We start from the raw sequence: 25,624 nt of genomic DNA, 5'->3' as shown, positions 1-25,624 counted from the left end.
GGTGTGTTGGTTCAACAGTTAAAGGAAGCAATGTCTTGTTCAATACTAGAAGGTTTATCTCCCAGTTGTCTCGCGTTGTTCATTATATTCATGGAATTGTTAACATCGTGATGAGCCTTTCCTCGAAGGAATATCTAATCCCTTGTTCAAGTGAAAGGTTGTCAGTAGAAACGTATGTTCTGTGATTCTGTTTCCTAGTGGGAACCTCAGGTAATCAGAAGTTGAGTAGTCAGTTTGGGAGATAAGTGGAATGGAATTAGCAATGGTTCAGTATGGTTCAGGGGGTCAGACCAATTTGAGACTTCAGATTTCAGGTTGAGTAGATGTGGTTATTGTTGGGTTTTAGTATACTACAACATCCTATGGTGCACATACAACCCTAAATACCTTGGATCTATGTTTTCTCTATTATACATGCAAATGGTTTCCAAGGCATTAAACCTATAACTAGCATGCATTTGACATAAACCATATAATATACTAGTTAGGGAAACATACCTTTTATGTGGCTTGAAGTCTTGATGTATTTGGCCCTAAGAGCTTAGCACCAATAGTATGAAATGCCTCAAATGGAATCACAACACACCTAGGACAAAGGTGGCTCTTGAGAGAGAATTCCATGCACCAAAACACCTCCATATTTCTCTAAGAAAAGAAGTGGTGATTTTGGCTATGGAGTAACCTATTTATATGTAGGATTCCAAGGGTCATGGGTATAACCCATAATCCATACCCATGGGTTTTATGATCCATGGTTCATGTGGCCCAACTCTTTATGTATCCATACATAAACTTGGTCCAACATGGATCATAAGCCCAACACATATAAATATAACTAATTATCATAATTAGTCCCCATAGATTTAATTAGTCTGTTTTGATCACTAAATTAATTCCAAATTAATTCTTGATCGATACTAATTAAAACATATGATTTCATATTAATATATTATAACTTATAATATATTAATAAACCATAAATAACCTTCTCTCAAAAGTCCATCCTAACAAATTGTCCTGATGATATGCAACCCAAATGGACCATGCTACTCTCGGGTCAAGTACATACCAATAATAGTTATGGGCTTAGACATCTAATCCAACAGTCTCCCACTTGGATAAGTCTAAAACTATTATTGCAAGTACGACTTCATAACCCGACTAGCAATCGTAGCTCTTAAAGCCGCTGTCGAACTCTGAACAAATCAATGACGCGTCCATTAGATAAGGGATCATATATTCCTCCATTCTAGATATCATATGGACTGTTACATGGATTATAATCATTCTCTCTGTCCATTTGTTGTTTCCCGATTTTCGATTTATGATGACTGACTGATTGAACAAATCAAATCAGTCCTGGCTTGGCCAAGCACTCACATGTGTCATCGCTAAATCATCGAGGGGCCCACAGATATCGCTTTTATCCCGAAGGTAAAAGGAATGGATAAACTTCGACTCATATGGCTTGTTCTACTACTTGTTGAATCATACACAAAGGCACGTTTTATAACATCGAGTTACCAAATGCGTTTTCGTGCAATCAATGTATAACCAACTCATAGTAACAACTCATATCTCTAGGTTTGAAGAATATAAGATATTATCGTCTCATGATCACTCGCGATAAAATCCATGAAGTGATTCAAATGAGCGCGTGTTGAATCCAATACTCAGAACTTATGAGCACTCATGAGTGTTGTAGCACCACTTTGTCCACCAACTTGGACCTCTACAAACCAACCCATGACAGTCTTGATTCATATCTACTTCCAACATATGACCGACTGTGGATGGTTTGAATAACTTAATCATTCAGGAAGAGCGACTTAGTTATTCTGGAAGTCAAAACATGCAAAGTGAAACACAAGAATAAATGAATCAAATATGGTATCAAACCCTATGAATATAAATAAATACTTTTATTTATCACCATACTGATTACTCATTATTCATTTTTTCGGTTTTATCAACTTTATACTTGAATTAAAAACACTAGTTGTCCCATGCTCCAAGCATGTACACTATGTTTTTCTTAAACAATAGCTTTGCCATACACCAAGTATGCACTCTATGTTTGTCTATGATCCTTACTTTGTGAAATAAACCAATTGAACATAATTTCAATGATTCTAATTTCACACTCCCAAATCCTTATCGAAAAATGTGAGAATTTCAAATTCCTATCATTTATCGAAATCTGTTTAGATTTTAAACTTATATGCACTGACCCTCCTGTAATGAATATGTACAAAGTCACAAAGACTTGTCAACAGTCATTATAAGGTATTCCAATGGAGATCAACTCCATGGAAACTAAGTCTCATATTCAAAGTACATTGCTTTGGACATGCTTCTTGCATTAAGTTTTCTAATCTTACACAGATAACTTCCACCTATGGAGACAACTCCATATTCTCATTTTGACTATCACTTCTGAATAAGAGATGCCTCTTTTCAGAATATGTCAATATGGTCCTTCCAAAATTAGCACTATACTTCTAACTGTCCCTGAGCAACCAATCTTTGGTAAACCTCACATTGTCCTCGACAATTGCTTAATCATTTTAGTCATATCCAATTCTAGACCTTTTCCCTTCTTAATGCCTCTGGGCATTTGGAAAAATTTAGAAATGACAAATATTATAGCACATGCAATCGATCCTGTACCCAAAGCAAATGGTACACGATTCATGATGTCTCACATAAAGACATGATTCTAGACCATTCTTTTGCTACAATATTTTTATTTGCCATGTTTTCAAAATTTGACTATGAAGAGGGATGCCGTAATCATAATCGAATTTTGAGAACGCAATATATAGAATTTCCTTAAGTTGAACCAATCCAACATGAAATTCATATATATATTCTTGACTAAAGATGATTAAGGTCTCAATCTAAGCCTTTAGAACTGAAATGAAGTATATCATCTCCCTTAATTATAGCAAAACAACTTTTTCAATCCCTATAGCCTCACGAATTGAAACTTGTGTTTTCTATAATTAACATTGCTAACTTGCAACACTAACAATAATTATCATGCTCCCACTAACATGATGATTATTAGCATAACACTTATGCTCCCACTAGCTTTGACATGTACTCAGAAATCAGCTGGACTTCTAGAAATCAATACTTTATTGACTTTCTTACCAAAGTTCAAATTTCTGATACGAGATGCTTTGATAAAACTTTATCAAAATCATACACCTTTCCTTAAATAGCATGCGTGTGTGTCTAAACAATTTCAGAACTATGAATAGGGATGCCGTAATCATAGTCTCAATTGTTTAGACCTTTTGCCATCTGCTTCAAATCTACTTGGTGGAAGTGTTTCCTCACCATCATTTTCATGAATCGGAGAGAAACCTTATGACCCTTAGATTTTATGGTGTATGTGTTCTTATCCATGTGAATCGTCAAAACCATAGTCACAAGACAAGGATAATGACAAATCCAAACTCATATGGACTGAACTTATGCAATCTTAACTTCTTGCCACCTGGCAGTACAGGGCCTGCCATTGCTTCCAAGTTGTTATGCAACCAATTGAGAACTTTCAGAACTCCTATGCAAAGCCAACTTTAACTGGAATGGGCACAGAATATGTCAACACGATAGGTTATAAACCTCAAGTCGTGTGCTAGTGAAGAACCTCAGGTTTTATTCTTGATTAGTTCTTGAAATTCTTTTTAGGATCTTTAAGACTCCCACTATCCTCTTGACATATAAGACTATCTTGCCAAATATTCAAGAGATAGTGCGGATTCTTTATCAAGACAAACACTTCACACAATTGGCCTTAGTTGGTCTTTGTTTTATCCAAAACATCACAACTTACCAATTTCAAATGTACAAGAGTAGGACACTTTTACTCTTACATTTGACAAGTGTTTTAAACCTTTCTTTAAGATATGTCACTCAAGTTACAATCTTGGAGTATGACTCTAAGAATTGTTTTGGAACGAAGTATGACTCATCTTCGTGATCTAACCATTTCAACAATTCATGACTCCTCTTCTTAGTCATAAGAATGCACTAAGATGACCTTTAGAGGACTAATTGTGATATGATTTCTAAATCATTAAGATGATCACAAACATGATACTAAAGTACTCTCCCATCTTTTCAGATTTGAGAAACTTTTATCTTTCTGCCTAATTTGATTCTTCCCATTCGTTCTGCCATACATTGAGACTTTTCTAATGTTTCAAAATTATACTTAAACTTGTAAGTATAACCATATTTACTAAACTTTAGAAAATCAAATAGTCTTAACGAGCTTTGTGGTGGACATGACCAGTGCACAAGAATGTGTACTCGATCCCTTTAGTCCTTCACTTGACTCACACATCCATGTGAACAAGTAATTAGTCTTGATTTTCCAATGCTTGAAAGTTCTCATTCATCATACTATTCAACTTGCATGATTCCAAGTTTCGGTCCAATTGAAACTTGGGTGATGAGGAACTTTCCTGATTTGGTAAATTTAGACAGTACCACAAATGAAATCCATTTTCCAATATTGCTGTCAGTGGAATCCTATAAGCAACAATTTTCCACAAATGCCATTGTAAGGATACTTCAAATAAATAAAATTAAACAATTTTCTTTTATTTTAAAACTTTGCGGAAAAACTTATCCTTACAATCCACATGGAAAATTGTTGTTATCTATTCCTTAGCAATATATCATAACTTCTTAAGCAACTGCTCAAAATTCTGATGCGATCGAAATCCACCTTCGCGATCAGAATCAGCATATACTTCCTTTAAGATTTCTCTCTATTCTTTGATTCTTAAAACATCAACATGTGACCCAGTCACATCATGTAATGAGGATCTCAGAATAGAACTTAACAAAGTTAGATAATGGGCTCTACCTGATGTAGAGTCAAACTTATTGACTTTAACATCCTTAGGTAAATTTGGCAGCTTTGCAATCAACGCCCCTTCCTTTGGCAAAATAAACATATGAACCCTTTGGTAATGGGCCTATCTCAGACTTAGCCTTTCTCTTTACCATTTGGTCAACCGGGTTGACTATGGCCAATCCCTTTCCATTGGGAAGAGAATGCTTTTTCTGGATTTCCAGTGTCACCATTGTCACTGTCCATAAATTTTTTTTGGAAGTTGATCTTCTAATCAAATTTGCTTTACTATCGTTCCAAATCATTGCTGATTCAGCAGCACCAAGCAAATAGATATGATCATTAAGGTTCATGTCATAGTCTGTTTCATAGTAGTCCCAAAGGAACTCACTATGTGACTTAGAAAGTGATTGAACATCCAACTTTCTGAAGACTTTGACACCCAACTCTCCCGGCTTGTCAATATGTGACTTCATCTCTAAGATGTGATCACACATAGACCTTGCTTGCCATTAGGGCTTGAGTGACCTTGAACTTGTGGGTTAGGGAGAATAATTGGAGGAGGTGGAGGAAGAGAAGTATGACTTCCATGAGCCAAACTCGGGAAGCCATATTCATTAGGAAAGCTTGGTTTGGGAAGATCATTGTTGTCTAAACCAGACATCAACAATGGGAGAAATTCACGTAAAGTTGATTTAAGTCCTTAATATAACACCCAATATGATATATTAAGGCTAGGACCCAACAAACTATTTTATAACTTGGAAGAGGGATGCCGTAATCCAAGCTATAAAATATTTGAAGGTAGGTGAATGACGATTCACCAATTTCCACCAAGATAAACGAAATGTATTATTAGGTTTTAATTGGTTTTGAAACTCCTAGATTCTTTTGAGATTCATTGAACTTTTCAATGGCATGTTTCAATCTCGAGTGTGCCCTTCAGGTTTTGTGACTGGGATGCCGAGGATCATAAAACAAGGTGTGAAGTAACCATGCAAATATACTTGGTACCCTTAATATTTACCCCTCAATCGACGTGCCGGTTAACCACACACGCTCCAACGATACTATGATAAACATTAAGTTACCCTTTTCCTACCTTGTTAAGTCCAGGTTAGTGTGCCGGTTAACCACACACGCTCCACTAACAACTTAAACAAAGTGCAAAGTGTAATTTCATGGATTAGCACCTTATTCACATTTTCCTAAGTAACTAAGATTGAGAATTTATAAGTGTTTAGTTACTTAGTATTTATCATTATACTTATAATGAAGGGAGAATTATAGTCCTTGTCCTACCTGTTCGGCTAACGACCCTCCACCGGTCAAGGAAGCGGTGAGTGAGAGTGGACACCCATTAAACTGCCATTTTATAGGCAGTAACCTTATACCCCCTTATAGACCGGGTTCGTGAATGAGGCCTACTAATGGTAAGACGACTTTATCTTATACATATCTATATAATTAAAATTATAATAATAGTATAAGGGTTGAATTAGCAATGGTTCAGTATGGGCGGTCTATCAGGGGGTCAGACCAATTTGAGACTTCAGATTTCAGGTTGAGTAGATGTGGTTATTGTTGGGTTTTAGTATACTACAACATCCTATGGTGCACATACAACCCTAAATACCTTGGATCTATGTTTTCTCTATTATACATGCAAATGGTTTCCAAGGCATTAAACCTATAACTAGCATGCATTTGACATAAACCATATAATATACTAGTTAGGGAAACATACCTTTTATGTGGCTTGAAGTCTTGATGTATTTGGACCTAAGAGCTTAGCACTAATAGTATGAAATGCCTCAAATGGAATCACAACACACCTAGGACAAAGGTGGCTCTTGAGAGAGAATTCCATGCACCAAAACACCTCCATATTTCTCTAAGAAAAGAAGTGGTGATTTTGGCTATGGAGTAACCTATTTATATGTAGGATTCCAAGGGTCATGGGTATAACCCATAATCCATACCCATGGGTTTTATGATCCATGGTTCATGTGGCCCAACTCTTTATGTATCCATACATAAACTTGGTCCAACATGGATCATAAGCCCAACACATATAAATATAACTAATTATCATAATTAGTCCCCATAGATTTAATTAGTCTCTTTTGATCACTAAATTAATTCCAAATTAATTCTTGATCGATACTAATTAAAACATATGATTTCATATTAATATATTATAACTTATAATATATTAATAAACCATAAATAACCTTCTCTCAAAAGTCCATCCTAACAAATTGTCCTGATGATATGCAACCCAAATGGACCATGCTACTCTCGGGTCAAGTACATACCAATAATAGTTATGGGCTTAGACATCTAATCCAACAGTTATTCTGTATGGCATTGTTTTAAGCTGAGAAAGGATTCATTCACCTTTAGGTTTGGAGAGCCCTGCTAAGGTTGGTTTCAGTTACCTTTAGGAAGGTTGTGGTATGCTTGGGGTTGTGGTCGTGTTGCTCAAGATATTTGGTGTGCCTGGGATGGTAAGGGATGATTCTGAGGATAAAATCTAATTTAAGTAGGGGAGAGTTGTAGCACTTGGTTCTTTGTGCTTTTCAGTCTAGACCCTTTGGAGGTGGAAGATTTGGTGGATTCGGTCCCTACGGTCCAAAAGTGTCAATTTTGGGAAAGTCGGAGTACTTTAGGCGTACTCATTGTACATTGGGCGTACTCTTGAAGGTCGATCGCGGAGCTCATCCACATGTGTTGGGCTTGCGTGGACTACGCTTATCGTACATGAAGTGCCTAGAAACCCTATTTTCGAGGATGTACCCATATAAGCCATAAGATAGCCTCTTTTTTCCTTGTTTAACGAGCCTCCTCACCCTTGAAAACCCTAATTCGTTCCTTAGCCATTGTGTGGTGCTCTTGAGCTCTTGTGAGGCTTTTGTGGGGGATTTTGTGCATCTAGATGGGAAAGAAGAAGCTTGAAGACTCATTCTTTGGAGGAGGGCCTTGAGATCCAGCTTCAGCACCTTCATTTCGTGGCTTGTGAGGTATAAAGTTCAAAGCTTGTCATCTCATTTCTTAGATCTATTCTTTGGCTTGTTTTTGGTCTTTTAGGTCCCTTCGGTTGGTGGTTGTGAGCTAAGGTCGTTTTTGGAGCTTATCCTTTTATATCTAGTCATGTTAAGGGTTTTATAAGCATAAATGTGCAAACTTTATGGTGGTTTTGGTCTCATGCATGTATTAAGTCATTTATTTAGCTCTTTTGAGCTCTAGAGCTCCATTAAGCCATGTATGCACATAAAGTTGGAAACTTTATGTGATTACCACCTTAAGGAAGTCAAATCTGAGCTTGGTTCATGGTCTTAATCGATTAAGAGCTAAATTAGAAAATTCGCCAAAGTTGGTGAGTACGTGGGGCGTACAAGCCTGCATGTTGCGCGTACAAGCCCTCTTAACAGTACGATGATTGTACAAGCTGAGTACACCCTGTGTACTCGGCAGGTTAGGTTTCATTTTTTTGGGCTAAGGTGGGCTTGGTTGTCTTGGGCCATGTTAGGCCATCAAAATTCCATGGTTGGGCTATTGATATTTTGTTGGACTCTCTTGGGAGAAGACCCATGAAATAGATTGGGCCCAATTTGGAAAATTAGGCCATATTTGGGCCTTGGGTGTTTATTTGGAATTTGGGCCTTTGGATTGTTGGATTGGGCCTTAGCTTTGGGCCAAGTTATGGAAAGGGTAAAAAGGGCTTTTACCCTAGTTTAGACACTTAGTGTGGGTCGGGATCCGATTATTGACTGGATGATTATTTTGCGATTTGTTAGCGTGGGGATTTTAGCAGGCCAGCAGTCAGAGATTCTTTCTGTGAGATTCAGCAGTGCGAGGTGAGTTTCGTCACTGTGTTTAGCGGGTCGAAGGCACCAATGCCGACACATGGTTTGCTATGTAGGGTGCTAGATGTCTTTGTGACTCTTGCATGTGTATGTGCTTGTATGCTTACTGGGCGGGGCCCGATGGTTATTATGCATGCTAGTATCTGGTTATGCGTATATGATTTGTATGTGGGCGGGGCCCGTTATGCGAGTTTGGGCGGGGCCTGTTATACCCAGTGGGTGGGGCTCGATGTGTAACACCCCGTTTATTTATTTAATAAATTAATTAACTAATGAATGAATAGTAGCCTAAAATTAATAATTATTTAGCAAGGTGTTGGTCTCGAGGAGCTAATTATCACAATTTTAGAATTCGGGGATTAAAAGTGTAAGTTCCGGACTCAGTTCGTAAAATTTATGAAGAAAGGGACTCCGTAGAAATTATTGGAACTTAAGTTGAAAAGAATGAGAGGTGAAGGGACTAGAAGCGTTAATATGGCTGAAATTTGATCATTGGACTTAAATCGAAATGAATTTAGAATGTTGAGGGCTAAAAGAATAAATTATGGACTTCTTGTGGAAACAATTTGTAGGGGGGAGGGGCTGTTAGGTAAATTTCTGACCGTTTTGCAAGGGATTTCCGAGGTCAGGGTAGAAAGGGTAACATATGGACTGGTGGTTGTCGAGGCCAACAAAATTAATACCCAAAATATTACACACTAAATAGTGTATAGTGGTAAAGGGATCGTATCCAAGGAGATTGGTTCAATTTTATAACTCTATGAAAAGTCTCTTTGTAAAAATACTTGTAAAATGACAATAAATTAAAAATGGGGGGGGGGGGGGGTTGGTCTTTTTGATTGTTTGACAAAATTAAAACTAGCTAGAATGTAAATATGACAAGTAAATAAGTAAAGAATTTGATTAAATTCAATGAAGTGAAATTGGTTGATTTTGGGATACACCACATGGATGACATAGTTGACTTATCATTAGACTAAATGGAGCACATATTGTAAATTTGTTTAACTTGGCTATAGCAATTCATAAGCACAAATTGCCTCAACTCTTCTTAGATATTAGAATGGTTAGAGGAGCTCTAACACATTCCCTTAATTAAAGTCACAAGATCAATGAAACATAAAATCTTGTGAAAATCAATTAGCTTTAAGTTCTAAGAAATACCAAGTCCAAAAGATAATGAAATGCTTACATTATCATTATGGAGGAAACATTTCCATGGTCCAAATGAAATGAAAACAAACATATAAATCATTTGTTGCTTACTAATTTGAGGATCCATTACTTAACCAAGAAATTAGTCAACAAAAATAAGCTTTCATTCATCTAAGCTCGTAATCAAAGATAAATAAACACAAAAAGATGTTTAACTAGAAAACATTTCCATAAACTTCAAACACAAGATAATAATAAGTCTTCAAAAAAACTAATCATCCATGGGTTAAACCCTAATCAACCAAATGAGAATTTAGCCAACCATGGCCAAAATAAAAGAAATACATGGTAGTTTAATGGTACCAAACATTGTTTTAGTTGTAAGATGGAAAGAAATTACACCAATCTTCTAAATCATCCAACTCTTCCAAAACCTTCTTAAGAGCAAAAAATGGAGTTCTTCTCTAAGTGTTCATAATGCAAATATGCTTCAAATCTCCAGTAAAAGGAGGTCATTTTCGGATTCAAAAAGTAGCTAAAAGTCACCCACCAACCTTCCACAAATAGAGTCAACAAGTCAAAACCCGGGTTCAATTCTCCACTCTTCACGCGGATCGCGTGGGTCACTCTGAATGCATGCTTTGGCCCATTTCAACTGCCATCCGGCCCAATCTTCTAATTTATGCTCCAGCCCATTTGTGCAAGTTCTTGATAGCACAATTGTGCCATTCCAAAGCTCTTCCAAGATGCTCCAATGCTCCTTTAATATTCTATAGCTCGAATTCTCGTCGTCCCGCCCGAAATTTAAGTCTGACGCGCTTTTTTGGTTATGTTGACACCAAGCCCAATCGCACCACTTCAAGACCATAAACAAAATGCAAGCCTCCAGCAGTCCCGCACTCCTTCCACGCCTCCAATAATAAAAAGTCTTCGATAAATCTTGCAATTAAGCTCGAAAGACTGGAAAGCACCCAGTAAAGGAGAAAAAATAACAAAATGAGAAAATATGCATGAAGATTAACTAAAATGAGATGGTTTTGATTAAAAATAAACTATGAAAAGAAGTAATAAAAACGAAACTATCAAATCACCCCAAGCTTAAAACTTACTTGTCCTCAAGTAAGACAAGACTAAAATGAACTTGGGATGAACTATCCTAAAAAGAAAAAGGAATGAACATCTTAGGTTGAAATTCACAACACGCCATTAAAATAAAAACATATAATCCATTTTTAGGGGTGAGAACCACATTAAGGGACGAGCCTTTGTTAACTTTCTAGCAAGGGATACATGTTGATCAAGATGCAAAACGAGCATGCATACTTCACTAGTATGCTTTATGTGACATTGTTTCGTGGTCCGATCTAGCCCACTAGCCATAAGAAAGTGTCCCTCGGTTAGAATGTTCCTCACTCCTCACAACTTCAACCCCACGTCAAGAAATAAAACCTAGAAAAAGATAACTCGGGCCAAAAATGGCAAGGAACGAGCTATATACAAAAATTGGCAAACTACAATCATCTAGAAGAGTAAATGCTTCCACCAAAATAAGATCCACGTAGAGCAAAGAGTCGAGCACGCGATGAGTGAAGGGCGTCATCGTAGTTGCCAACAAAAATGATATCTAACTAGAAAAACATCAAACTAGAAACAAATTACATGAGCTAAAATCCTAAAAAGGCTAAACATCTACAAAAGCAAACAAATGGATACAACTCCGTGGCCCGACCTTTTCTTTTATTTTTTTTATTATTATTTTATTTTATTTTATTTTAATTTTATTTTATTTTTTGGTTTTTTTTCACTCGAAAACCCCAAGGACATGTTACAAATACAATAAATTAAGACACAAAGAGGAAAACACTAAAAATATATGATTACATTCGCATTTTATGATTGCGATAATATCCGACTTTTCAAAACCATTTTTTTTTTAGTTCTAAAGACTAGAACCAACAAACATAAGGTTCAAATTTCACGAAAGATCAAAATATGACTTCTCCAAACAAGTTGGTTACATATAAAATTTCACGTACACAAACTAAATACTAGACTTTATTGAAATTTTTGGTAAATTGACGCAAAATTTTTCGAACGACACTTTTGAAACAGTTTACTTTTGACTCACAAAACAAAACAAAACTGGAAAAAGGGGTAGTTGTCTCTCTCTCTCTCTCTCTCTCTCTCATTTTTTTTAGGCTCACTTTTTTGGTTTACCACAGGAGTTTTACAAGCATAGCCTGAAAATAAAAATACAAAACTATATACAATTATAAGCAGAATCTAAGTGTAACCCAAATAAGAGGCCAAACGAGCACAACTACACTAAGGCTAATTCGAGATCAAGTGGGAAAATGTGTCTAAATCATAAAGTAATGAGATATGATGTGAATTGTCGTTGTTAGACACTAAAGATCTCAAAATAGCAAAATCTATCTTTTATTCCTTTCTTTGGGGTTTGATTGTGGCTTGTGAGGAAAATTCAGGTGAGGGACTAGTCGGCTCGAGGCTAAGTTATCCCCCTACTTATGCCACACTTGACATGAGTCGATTCATATGCACAACTACTTGCACTCTCTCCCCACGTATATATAAGAGAAGAAGCAACAACTGAAAGTCCCTAAGAGCGATTCTTACTTGTTATGTAAGTTTCCAAAAGAATTGTATTTAAGGCGTGCCGTGTTTTTCAAGTAAAGATGTTCGGAGATGAGAATAAAGAGATAACAAAAATGCATGAATGCTTATGCCCTAAGCTAAATGCCATGCAAAAATAAAAAGTGAAAAAAAAGAAAATAAAATCTTTTTGGAATTTTATAAAAAGAAAAAAAAATGAATGCAATTTAAGGCTAAATGCTATGCAACCTAGTTAAAATGCATGAGAAATCAAAAAGAAAAGGGAATACCCCACCCCAAGCTTAAGAAAAAGCATTGTCCTCAATGCTTAAGGCGAGGTGGAAGTAACTAGACCGGGGGATCGGGAGGAGGACATGGGTATTGGGGGTAGGGGTAACGGTAAGGTGGAGGTGGATAAGGGTGGGTGGGTGGAGGGTATGGATAGGGAGGAGGAAGTGGGACATTCTCGAAATGGTTTTGTGATTGGTGCCACCCCCACATATGGTGCATCTATTGGGACATGATTTGGTTGGAGACACAAAGAGTCTCGAACCGTTCGGAAAAATTGGGGGGAAGCGGGTAATATCCGGGAGGTGCTTGGGGCTGGGCGTGCTGTGGACCATGGGTGGGATCATCGTCGGGCTCGTCATCCACATGCATCTCATCATCATCTTGATCCTGGAGCGCATCCTCATTGACTGACTGAAGGATGGTCCTCACGAGTCTCCACTGAGCACGATCGTGGAAGGTGAAGTTGGTGACTCGAGGGTCGGGAAGAATGAGATATCCGACCCCTTGAGGACAATACCATGTGAAATTGCTCCTGTTCCTACGACGGATGTGATTCATGTTTGTGAGAACACGCCCATCCAAAAGAGTTTTATTGTCAACAGGTTGGTATTCGACTGGAAGCTCGATGTCAAGACCGCGGGCTAAAAGTGTGACAAATCCACCAATGCAAATATCACCGGACGCTTTGGTTCTCATGAGTGCACATTTATGGAAAAAGAACGAAGAAAAGTCCGGGATTGGCGGGTTTTCACGTCGTGTCATGCACCAAACGAAGAAAAGCTCATTTTTTGTGACCTCACCGGCTTCTTTTCGGGCAAAGACAGTGCATACCAAGATGCGATGGGCAATACGGAGGCACGGGTGAATGATGGAGGTTGCTTTATCCCGACCGGCACATGAAAAGATACCCCCGGTGATTTCCGTCCAAAAGGTCTCATGGTTGAACTCGGCAGGTAAAATGTCGAAAACCGTGGATGTGTTCGAAGAAGGTAAGCCCAAGATGTCGTTTATTGTTGCAAAATCAATATACTTTCGGTCCCCCAGAAGTTGGAATGCGGCTTTTTTCTTTTCGCTATCTAACCCGCAATCGGCAAGAAACTCTCTAGTAGGGAGCTCGTAAGTGTGCGCCATGAGATTGAGAAGGTTTTCCCACCCGATGTTACAGAACAATTGGGTGACACCCTCAAGAACCCCTAACGAGATGAGCGTGGGTTTGCACACAAATTTAGTGGAGGCAACCTTTCTAGGCAAGCTCTTCGTTTAATTTTCGGCCGCCTTGGAATCCCGCAATCTTGGAATGTCGGGTGCATCATTTTGAGCTCTGGCAGGGGCTTTGCCTCGGGCGGCAGCCGAGCGTTTTCTAGATGTGGACATGGCCTACCTGCAAGAAAAAATAACAACTACACGAACCACAATCCCGACAAATGGTATTTCAATTCCAATCACCAATCGACTCCCTATGGACTTCTAAAATGATTCAACACTCAATGCAAGCAACATTATCAAGACTCTATTGATGCGATGCCATATAAATTTTTGTTCTAAAACATGCATATTCGTCAATTAAATTCTAGGAAAGAATGTACCCGTGATATTTTTACGCGTGAAAATTTGGGATTTGAAAATCTTGCAACTCTCCACACCAAGCTTTAAGCTTTGTTCAATATCTCGTGAGAAAAACTTAATCGCAAAAACCCGAGAAATCCGGCAACGGCTTGTGATTCCGGCGAAATTTTCCGGCGAGCTTTGAGAGATATTTTTAGTGGGGTTTGTAGCCTTGACCAAGAGGAGCACAATGGTGGTGTCGGAACTGCGAGAAGTGGCCGGAGTTGGCCGAAAAATGACCAGAAAGTGGCGAGATGGTGGTGGTGGCGCCCAGAATTGCAGCAACGGATCAGACCGGATTTTGGGTGGGGTTTGTAGAGCTCGAAAAATGGGAGAGAATGGCAATGGTTTCACGTAATTCCGACCGGCGGTTTGACGGGAAATCGAGTTTTAGTGGTGGAGATGGAGGTGTTCTAATGGAGTTTGGAGAAAAAAAGTAGAAGAAGAAGGAAGAAGAGGGCCGGCTGGGGGGATTTAGGGATTAAATTCATGGTCAAACCTGGTCAAATCACGTGTCAACAAAAGTCAACATGTCACGCGGACGCGTCTGCGATTACATGCAGTCTGCATGAATTACACCGCTACACTTCTGTTTGCCTTCTTCACACGCGGATGAATCTAGGGATCCTACGCGGTCCGTTTGTATACACACGTGGTTGAACCCACGAGTACATGCGGTCCGCATGTGGTTGCTGAAAACGTTCCATTTGTTCGACTGTTCACGCGGTCATCTTGCCGAGCACACGCGGTCCATTTGTATAAACACGCAGACAGACTTATAAGCACACGCGGTCCGCGTGAAATAACATGAAATCCTTCTGCCTTTTGATGTTGAACGCGGACATTATTGGGAAACACATGCGGACCATTTGTTTATTAACGCGGACACACCCCCAAGTACACGCGGTCCGCGTGTATCCTGCAGCAATTTACTCAATTTTCGCCCTTTGACCAAAACGAACACCGGGCCTTAAAATCCAACACTCTTTTATTGCAAGAAGGAAGAAGAAGAAATGTGAAATGCAAAAAGGATCTATCTACGACATTTATTCGGAATTAGAAAAGATGAAAACTTGAAGTTTTCCAAAAATGCCCTTCTTTAACGTCTTTGGCGAGACGTCCTTCCCTTTCGATTTCAGTATACCGGGGCATCCAATTGGATGACATCTAAGACATTTGCGTTAAAACCTTCATAGAAAGGTTTCAAACGATGTCCATTGACTTTAAAGATTTGCCCCGTTTCTTCACTCTGGATCTCAACCGCTCCGTGCTCAAAGACTTTTAGCACAACAAATGGACCTATCCATCTTGACCTCAACTTTCCGGGAAATAATTTCAATCTCGAGTGGTAAAGCAAAATCCTATGTCCCAGCTCAAAATTCTTGCGGGTAATGGACTTGTCATGGAAAAGCTTCGTTTTCTCCTTGTAAATTCTCGAGTTTTCATAAGAGTCGTTTCTTAATTCTTCCAACTCTTGAAGTTGAAGCTTCCTATGCTTTCCCGCCTCATCAATGTTGAAGTTGCATTGTTTGACCGCCCAAAATGCACGGTGTTCTAATTCCATGGGAAGTTGACATGGTTTTCCAAAAACTAATCTAAATGGAGACATGCCTATCGGGGTCTTGTAAGCGGTCCGATAGGCCCACAAGGCATCACAAGCCTTAAACTCCAATCCTTTCTTGTCGGATTCACAGTTTTCTCAAGAATACTCTTCACTTCACGATTCGAAACCTCCAGTTGACCGTTTGTTTGAGGGTGGTAGGCGGTAGAAACACGATGGGTCACGTTGTACTTTTATAGCAAGGCCTCCATCATCTTGTTGCAAAAATGCGTCCCTCTATCACTAATCAAATCCCTAGGCACACCAAATCTCACAAAGACATTACATTTTAAAAAGTCGATAACCGTTTTGGCATCATCCGATCTTGTGGCTTTGGCCTTAACCCATTTAGAGACATAGTCAACCGCGAGCAATATGTAAACGTTGCCAAATGAGACGGGAAATGGGCCCATAAAATCAATCCCCCATACGTCAAAATTTTCACAAACAAGGATTGGATTTTGGGGCATTTGGTTCTTTTTCGAAATGTTCCCCGTCCTTTGGCACCGTTCACAACTTTTGCAAAACAAGTAACAGTCGCGTGACATGGTTGGCCAAAATAGTCCACACTCAAGGACCTTTCTCAAGGTCCGGCTAGGTCCGAAGTGTCCCCCACAAGCAAATTAATGACAAAATTGTAAAATGGATTGATGCTCTTGTTGGGGCACACATCGCCTAATAATTTGATCGGGACAATGTTTCCGTAAATAAGGTTCATCCCACACATAGTATTTTGCATCACTTTTCAATTTATCTTTTTGAGCACGTGTGAATGTGTCAGGATACCTTTTTGTGACCAAAAAGTTAACGATATCGGCATACCAAGGATTAGATTGAGTAAGGGAAAAGAGATGCTCATCCGGAAACTCATCCCGCAACGGGGGAGGAGTCTCATTTGAAGTGATTCGGCTTAGGTGATCGGCAACAAGATTCTCACATCCACTCTTGTCTCGGATTTCCAAATCAAATTCTTGTAATAGTAAAATCCACCGAATGAGTCTTGGCTTTGCATCTTTCTTTGTCATTAAGTACTTGAGAGCTGCGTGATCTGAATACACAATAACTTTGGTGCCAAGTAGATATTGCCTAAACTTCTCCAAAGCGAACACTATGGCCAATAACTCCTTCTCCGTGGTAGAGTAGTTGCTTTGAGCATTGTCTAGTGTTCTCGATGCATAGTAGATCACATGAGAGGCTCTTCCATTTTTCTGACCCAAAACGGCGCCTATTGCATAGTTACTTGCATCACACATGATCTCAAAGGGGAGATCCCAATTTGGTGCTTGCATGATGGGAGCGGATGTAAGCAACTCTTTGAGCTTGTCGAAAGCTTCTTTGCACGCCTCATTGAACTCGAAATCAACATCATTTTGCAAGAGTTGGCACATTGGTCTTGTTATCTTTGAAAAGTCCTTGATGAATCTCCGGTAGAAACCTGCATGACCCAAAAAGGAACGAACTTCCCGTACACAAGTCGGGTAAGGTAAGCTTCGAATAACATCAATCTTGGCCTTATATATCTCAATTCCTTTCTTTGACACAATGTGACCCAAAATAAGACCTTGACTCACCATAAAATGACATTTTACAAAGTTTAAAACCAAATTCGTTTCAATACATCTTTTCAAAATTTTGGTGAGATTGGTCAAACACTCTTGAAAGGAGTTTCCATATACCGTAAAATAGTCCGTGAAAACTTCAATTATATTTTCAACATATTCCGAAAAGATACTAACCATGCAACGTTGGAAAGTGGTCGGGACGTTACATAATCCGAATGGTATTCTCCGGTATGCAAAAGTGCCAAATGGACATGTAAAGGTTGTCTTTTCTTGGTCTTCCGGTGCCACCGGGATTTGGTGAAAACTGGAGTACCAGTCTAGACAACAATAATGGGATTTCCCGGTCAACCTTTCTAACATTTGGTCAATGAAAGGTCATGGGAAGTGATCTTTTCTTGTGCTTGCATTGACTTTGCGGTAGTCAATACATACTCTCCACCCATTTTGCACACGGGTGGGGACCATCAGACCTTTGTTATCCTCGACCACCGTGATTCCTGTCTTCTTCGGCACGACTTGGACCGGGCTCACCCATTTGCTATCCGAGATTGGATAGATCATTCCCGCATCTAGGAGCTTCAAAATCTCTTTCTTGACCACTTCCATCGTTGGCGGGTTCAACCTTCTTTGCGCGTCCCGACTCGGCTTACATTCATCCTCCATCAAAATCTTATGCATACAAGTGGAGGGGCTCAACCCTTTGATATCCGCAATCGTCCAACCCATTGCTTCTTTATGATCCTTCAATACTTTGAGGAGTTGCTCTTCTTCACACTCGGTTAAGTGAGTTGAAATGATGACCAGAAGAGTCTCGTTGTTTCCCAAGTACGCATACTTCAAGTGTTGAGGAAGGACTTTTAATTCCAACTCTGGTGGTTGAACAAGGGAGGGCGGAAATCTTGTGTGAGTTTGAGGTAATTCAATTTGCTTCACACGAAATTGCGTTGTTTTATTGATCTCTAAATTGTTGACCAATCTTTCAACTTCCGGATCTAATGAGTAGAGCTTTAACTTCTTGGCTGATTTACCACAATCAAATCCTTTGCTCAATATCATCTCCTACATGTCACCATTAGACAAATCGAACAACTCTTGGGTTAATGGTTCGACAACATCAATAAAACACAATGATGAAACATCACTAGGATATCTCATAGCATCGTAGATGTTAAAACTTATTGTTTACCCATCAAACTCCATCGTTAAGCTTCCCGCATATACCTCAATCTTTGTTCTAGCCGTCTTCAAGAATGGTCTCCCAAGTAAAATTATACCCGACTTTGAGGACACTTGTTCATCTAGATCAATCACATAGAAATCCGCCGGGAAGACCAATTGGTTCACTTGCACTAGGACATCTTCCAAAACACCTCTAGGAAAGACACTCGATTTATCCGCAAGAGAGATTATGACACCGGTTTCACTTAAAGGACCAACATTCAATGATTCATACACCGACTAAGGCATGACATTAATAGAAGCACCAAGGTCAAGCATGGCACTACTAAAAGTGACATCTCCTATCTTGCAAGGAACCGTAAACATTCCTGGGTCTTTGCACTTGGGTGGAAGTTTCCTTTCTAAAACCGTGGATGCATTTTCGCTCATTGAGATTTTCTCATTCCCCTTCAACTTTCTCTTGTTGGTGCAAAGCTCTTTCAAGAATTTTGCATATCTAGGAATTTGTTTGATTGCATCAAGTAAAGGAATGTTTACTTCCACCTTACGGAAGGTGTCCAAAATCTCTTTCTCCTCCATGTTCTTATTTGAAGTTGCAAGTCGGGAGGGGAATGGCGGTTGAGTGGCTATTGGAGTCACTATAGGGGTAGTCTTCTTTGGGACTCCGGCTTCTGCATCGTTCTTGACTATAGATTCTTCAATGGGAATGACTTCTATTTCTTCCACCTCTTCCATTGGCATCTTCTTTGAACTACCTTCTCCGGCTTGTTTGCCACTTCTCAAGGTCACCACATTGACATTTGGGTTCTTTTCGGTTTGAGAAGGTAATTTCCCAAGGGACTCCAACTTGCTTATGGATGTAAGTATATCTCCCATTTGTGCTTCAAGGTTGGAGATACTAGTTCTTGTCTCTTTTTGGAATTGTTGGGTACTAGTGGCTAAGGATTTGACAATGTCTTCAAGAGACATTCCGGAGCTACTTGGTTGGGATTGAGGGGGTTGTTGATGATGATGTGGAGAGTGCGGTTTGGGTTGATAGTGTGGTTGCGGATGTTGGTAATGAGGTTGTTGTGTTGGGTAGGAAGGTCTAACCAATGCATTTTGAGGCAATGGTCTTGGGTTGTAGCTCATATTGGGATTTGGCTTCCAACTTGAATTGTAAGCATTTTGGTAACCGGATGGCTTGTTGTGGTAAATTTGGAACTCTCCCGTGGCATTTACATGTTTCGCATCTTCTTGAAGAATGGGACACACATGCGTAGGATGTCCCGTTGTTGCACATATTCCACAAACCATCACTTGTGGAGTTTGTCCCATGGCTAACTTTTGAACAACGGAGGTTAAGTCTTTGATTTGAGACTCGAGGTTTGATGTTCCCACTTCATTGACTTTGTGTTGTGTCTCTCTCTTCATATCTTGGCGCGGGCCAAAATGTTGGGAGTTCGCGGCTACGGTGTTGAAAAGTTGTCTTGTTTGTTGTGGAGTTTTACTAAAGACATCACCACCACTTGAGGCATCAACTAGTATTCTCTCCATTGGCAACAATCCCTCATAGAAGTGTTGGATGAGGAGTTGCTCTGGAATTTGATGTTGTGGACAACTATAGCACAAGTTGTTGAACCTCTCCCAATAATCATGAAAAGTCTCATTTTGACCTTGGAGGATTCCACAAATCTCATTTCTAAGACTTGAGACTCTTGAAGCGGGATAGAACTTGTCAAGAAAAGCTCTTGCCATATCGGTCCATGAGTTGATTGACTCTGGTGGAAGATAGAATAACCAATCTTTTGCTCTATCGGCCAATGAAAAGGGGAATGCCCTTAGCTTGATTTGGTCATCGGTTGACCCTTGTGGCTTCATACTAGTGCAAATAATGTGGAACATCTTCAAGTGCTTATGAGGGTGTTCATTCTCCAATCCATGAAAAGTTGGAAGGTGATGAACTAAACTTGACTTCAATTCTGAACCTCCTTCTAATACGGGGTAATTGATACCGGTTGGAGTATGGGTAACATCGGTTTCCATCATTTGCCTTAAGGTTCTTTCGGGAGCTTCTCCTCCGTCCGCCATTGCGATTGGTTCAATAATGGTGGATTTGGTTGTAGAGGTGGTGTTTCGGGAATTTCTTGAATCGAATCCCCGTGAGGATTAGAAGTTTGACCACGTTCTATTCTCTTTTCCTTCGCCAAACACCTTGCTTCTTTTTCAATTTCCGGTTTATAAATCAAGTCACCTGTATCTTGAGATCTGGGCATAGAGAAACAAATTGATTAAAAATAAACCAATCCCCGGCAACGGCGCCAAAATTTGGTGATTGTCGAGGCAAACAAAATTAATACCCCAAATATTACACACTAAATAGTGTATAGTGGTAAAGATGTCACACCCCCAAACCAAGGATGGCGGAAACGTCCGGGGGTGGAGGACTTCATGTATAGTATCACAACAACAAGTATAATAGTGCTCAAAGTAAATATAACTAATCATACATATAATTGAAAAGTTACACCAAAGCATATGTTTACATGATTCAAATCAATTACATTATGATGACAAAAAGAACTGTTTGACGATTTATCGTCCCATCCTCAAAACGCTGTTGATTTCCTGTTTCACTGAATTCCTGAGAATACAAGTAGTTTTGAAAAAGTGTCAACACAAAGGTTGGTGAGTTCATAAGCTTTTGAAAGTAAGAGTTTAAAAGCCGTTCTTTGTAATGAGTTGTATGTTACCAAGAAAATCCAACATTTTCCTTATAAAAACGATATGTAGTCTTAAAACCCAAGACTGGATGTGCGTGTGAGTGTTGTGTTATGTGATCTCAAGTACCGAGACCGAAAGTGTACAAGTAAAATCTATATTTATTGTTATTAAAGGTGGTTTTAAATCAACATAAAAACCCCTTTTGATTTATAAAATCCCTTATACTTTAAGTTTTGTTAACTCCCTATGTGAGTCACTATAACTATACTAAGATTAACCGGTAGTTTGTAATGTACCCCTTTTTGTATAAACCCGGTACTTTGTATTCGTACCCCATTTATATGAAGACCCGGTACTTTGTAATGTACCCCTTTTTGTATAAACCCGGTACTTTGTATTCGTACCCCATTTATATGAAGACCCGGTACTTTGTAATGTACCCCTTTTTGTATAAACCCGGTACTTTGTATTTGTACCCCTTCTTGGTATGAAACCGGTACTTTGCATTTGTACCCCTTTTTGGTACGAAACCGGTACTTTGTATTTGTACCCCTTTTCGTATGAAAACCGGTACTTTGTATTTGTACCCCATTTGTATGATAACCTTTTGTAATAAGTTCGTAATGTAAATGAAACATAAACTATACCTATTATAGTTTATCATAATGTTTGTAATGTATATGCAACCTAACTATACCTATTATAGTTCATCAAAACAAGGGTAGTAGTAGTAATGTATGTAAACTATACTTAACATAGTTTATCCAAATGTTTGTATGTAATGGATGTGCTTTGATTATAACAATTTGTTATTTCTATGCTTTATCTAGCAAAATCCATTTGTTAACTGTTGTATGTCCTTATATTAAGACAAAATGTCATATAATGCAATAATGTATAATCACATAAAGATATACACCTTGCTCAACATGTTACAAGGTGTAATAAAGTTGATAGCATTTTTCTGTTGTTAACAATTTTTATTACTGTTCTTAGAAAATTTGTAGAAAAATCATCAAAGGTCCAAATCAGAATCCGTAAATTCTGAGAGTTTGGGAAATGAGTCTAGTTTGTTCATAAGTTTTATTATGATTTTTAATGACCTCCAACTTGTGTGAAAAAGTCCATAACCACAGACTGGTCCGGATTGATGTTTGAAATGATAGGCAGTTTTGTAAAAATCACCATAGATTGTAGAAAAATCTTATGGTGATGTGCAAGTAGCCATTTTAAAGCTAAGAACTTGATCTACTTGCACCTTGTACAGTTTTGAAAACAAAAATGTTTAAGTTGACCAAAACAGTCCGTGAATGGAGTCCAACTTTTCTGATGAAAGCTGTTAGAAGAATTTAGTTGTGTTCTTGGTGTTTTAACTTGTATTCCCCCCCTTAAAACGTAAGAAAACATGAAAATGTAGGGGTATGAACTCACCTTGAGTGATTTCAGTAGATGGATGATGGAGAAAAGAAGTGCTCAACTCAAGAACACTTGGGAGGTGCTTGAAGATTCGAAGATCTAACACAAATATGACGATATTTGTGTAAGCAATCTATGATTGGAGTAGAAGGAAGTGTAATAATCATAAGGATGATGAAGATACTTACCAAAAGTAGAAGAAAAGCCTTGGAAAATGCCTTGAAAATCTCGAAATTGAGAGAGAAGAATTGAGAGAAAAGTGTTTGATCTTTTGGTGGAAATGAGAGAAAATGAGTGAAGTGAAGAGAGAGGTTGATTTGCTCCAGCTCTTAGAACGTGGGAGGGGCTGATGATTGATGGAAAAGTACAAGGAAGTGACTAGGGATGGTGGGGAGGAGTGTAGGTTAGTCATGGAGTGGGTGTGGTGGTTGCTTGTGTCATAAATCAAAGATAAGTCAACACTCCACCTTTTTGTACTTCACCCACTAATTTCTTGGATAATATTTGTATTAAAAACGTGGGAATTAATGATTTATGGGCTTTAATTGTTAAAATAAAGTTTTGGGTGAAAATCTCGCGTTAAAACGATGAAAAACGAGCTTAAAATGAAGTCGTGGTCGAAAACCGGAAAAGGGAGCCGAACCTGCGAGGGTTCGGTCCGGCTGCTGAAGGAAGCGAAGGCTGAAGAGGCGAAGGCGAAATGGACCGAAGGGTTCGGTCCCTGGTTGTGAGGTTCGGGCCCGAAAGGACCTTCGGGTTCGGGTCATGTTCTCGGTTCGGTCCTCAGCAGTGTTCGGTTCTCAGTAGGGGTTTCGGTTCCTAGGTGCTTTCGGTCCAAGAGGGTTCAGCCCTAAGAGGCTTCGGCCCTGTAAAGGGGTTTCGGGTCTTTTAGGGTATTTTACCCGTTCTAACCCCGTTTTAAGCGATTTTTTACCCGGTTAAGGGTCGGGATGACCCGAATGATTACAAGAAGTTACCGGAAACTTTGAGAGAGATTTGGGAGAGATTCTTAATAGAGAGAGATGGAGTGAAAACGATTGGGAGAGGTTTCTTTTATGATCTCTTTGAGTGTCCGGCTTCGCAACGCAAGGTCCGTAAACCCCGTTAAGCCATGTTTTAGTGTCGTACACACTCCCGATGAGTGTGCAATGGTGTGTTATCACTTTGGTTCAATGTTTAGCATTATTAAGGCTACGAAAATTCAAACACACGAATTTTCCAAATGATGTTTTCTCATTAAAATAGCGCATTGAATAGAAATTACATAACGTGAACCCTAATATACAAGGGTTAATTTAGTTGATCGGTTTGACTTGTTGACTTTGTTTGACTTTGACTTGACCGAAATTTGACGGTTGTCACAAAAGGGATCGTATCCACGGAGATTGGTTCAATTTTATAACTCCATGAAAAGTCTCTTTGTAAAAATACTTGTAAAATGACAATAAATTAAAAATGCGGGGGTTTGGTCTTTTTGATTGTTTGACAAAATTAAAACTAGCTAGAATGTAAATATGACAAGTAAATAAGTAAAGGATTTGATTAAATTCAATGAAGTGAAATTGGTTGATTTTGGGATACACCACATGGATGACATAGTTGACTTATCATTAGACTAAATGGAGCACATCTTGTAAATTTGTTTAACTTGGCTATAGCAATTCATAAGCACAAATTGCCTCAACTCTTCTTAGATATTAGAATGGTTAGAGGAGCTCTAACACATTCCCAAAATTAAAGTCACAAGATCAATGAAGCATAAAATCTTGTGAAAATCAATTAGCTTTAAGTTCTAAGAATTACCAAGTCCAAAAGATAATCAAATGCTTACATTATCATTATGGAGGAAACATTTCCATGGTCCAAATGAAATGAAAACAAACATATAAACCATTTGTTGCTTACTAATTTGAGGGTCCATTACTTAACCAAGAAATTAGTCAACAAAAATAAGCATTCATTCATCTAAGCTCATGATCAAAGATAAATAAACACAAAAAGATGTTTAACTAGAAAACATTTCCATAAACTTCAAACACAAGATAATAATAAGTCTTCAAAACAACTAATCATCCATGGGTTAAACCCTAATCAACCAAATGAGAATTTAGTCAAGCATGGCCAAAATAAAAGAAATACAAGGTAGTTTAATGGTACCAAACATTGTTCTAGTTGTAAGATGGAAAGAAATTACACCAATCTTCTAAATCATCAAACTTTTCCAAAACCTTCTTAAGAGCAAAAAATGGAGTTCTTCTCTAAGTGTTCATAATGCAAATATGCTTCAAATCTCCAGTAAAAGGAGGTCATTTTTGGATTCAAAAAGTAGCTAAAAGTCACCCACCAACCTTCCACAAATAGAGTCAACAAGTCAAAACCCGGGTTCAATTCTCCACTCTTCACGCGGACCGCATGGGTCACGCTGAATGCATGCTTTGGCCCATTTCAAATACCATCCAGCCCAATCTTCTACTTTATGCTCCAGCCCATTTGTGCAAGTTCTTGATAGCCCAATTGTGCCATTCCAAAGCTCTTCCAAGATGCTCCAATGCTCCTTTAATCTTCTATAGCTCGAATTCTCGTCGTCCCACCCGAAATATAAGTCTGACGCGGTTTCTTGTTTATGTTGACACCAAGCCCAATCGCACCACTTCAAGACCATAAACAGAATGCAAGCCTCCAGTAGTCCCATACTCCTTTCACGCCTCCAATAATAAAAAGTCTTCAATAAATCCTGCAATTAAGCTCGAAAGACTGG

At 38.8% G+C, this 25,624-nt stretch overlaps 2 protein-coding genes across 2 annotated transcripts; both read right to left on the bottom strand.

The window, feature by feature from the left end:
• Positions 1 to 15,541: 15,541 nt before the first annotated feature.
• On the bottom strand, positions 15,542 to 16,015 carry LOC145157754 (uncharacterized). Its single transcript, XM_079076751.1, has one exon. It carries the CDS (start codon positions 16,013 to 16,015, stop codon positions 15,542 to 15,544), a length of 474 nt encoding a protein of 157 aa, XP_078932877.1.
• Positions 16,016 to 17,943: 1,928 nt separating this feature from the next.
• On the bottom strand, positions 17,944 to 19,623 carry LOC145157753 (uncharacterized). Its single transcript, XM_079076749.1, has 3 exons — positions 19,156 to 19,623; positions 18,790 to 19,026; positions 17,944 to 18,627 (listed from the first exon to the last, which is right to left on the bottom strand). Exons 1-3 carry the CDS (start codon positions 19,621 to 19,623, stop codon positions 17,944 to 17,946), a joined length of 1,389 nt encoding a protein of 462 aa, XP_078932875.1.
• Positions 19,624 to 25,624: the final 6,001 nt, after the last annotated feature.

This window comes from Lactuca virosa, chromosome 2, assembly GCF_052849685.1.
Source record: "Lactuca virosa cultivar CGN04683 chromosome 2, Lactuca_virosa_CGN04683_v6, whole genome shotgun sequence".
NCBI classification, from domain to species: Eukaryota; Viridiplantae; Streptophyta; class Magnoliopsida; order Asterales; family Asteraceae; genus Lactuca; species Lactuca virosa.
Note: the sequence above shows the minus strand (reverse complement) of the source record. Positions and strands in the feature narration are given on the sequence as shown.

Bases quoted from the DNA above. Each gene is read 5' to 3' on its own strand.
- LOC145157754 (XM_079076751.1), bottom strand. From the start codon at position 16,015: ATGTCTCCATTTAGATTAGTTTTTGGAAAACCATGTCAACTTCCCATG.
- LOC145157753 (XM_079076749.1), bottom strand. From the start codon at position 19,623: ATGGGAGATATACTTACATCCATAAGCAAGTTGGAGTCCCTTGGGAAA. The intron at 19,027-19,155 runs GTTTTAGAAAGG...GTCATGCCTTAG, and splicing joins TGAGCGAAAATGCATCCACG to TCGGTGTATGAATCATTGAA. The intron at 18,628-18,789 runs GTATATGCGGGA...GGTGACATGTAG, and splicing joins CGGCTAGAACAAAGATTGAG to GAGATGATATTGAGCAAAGG.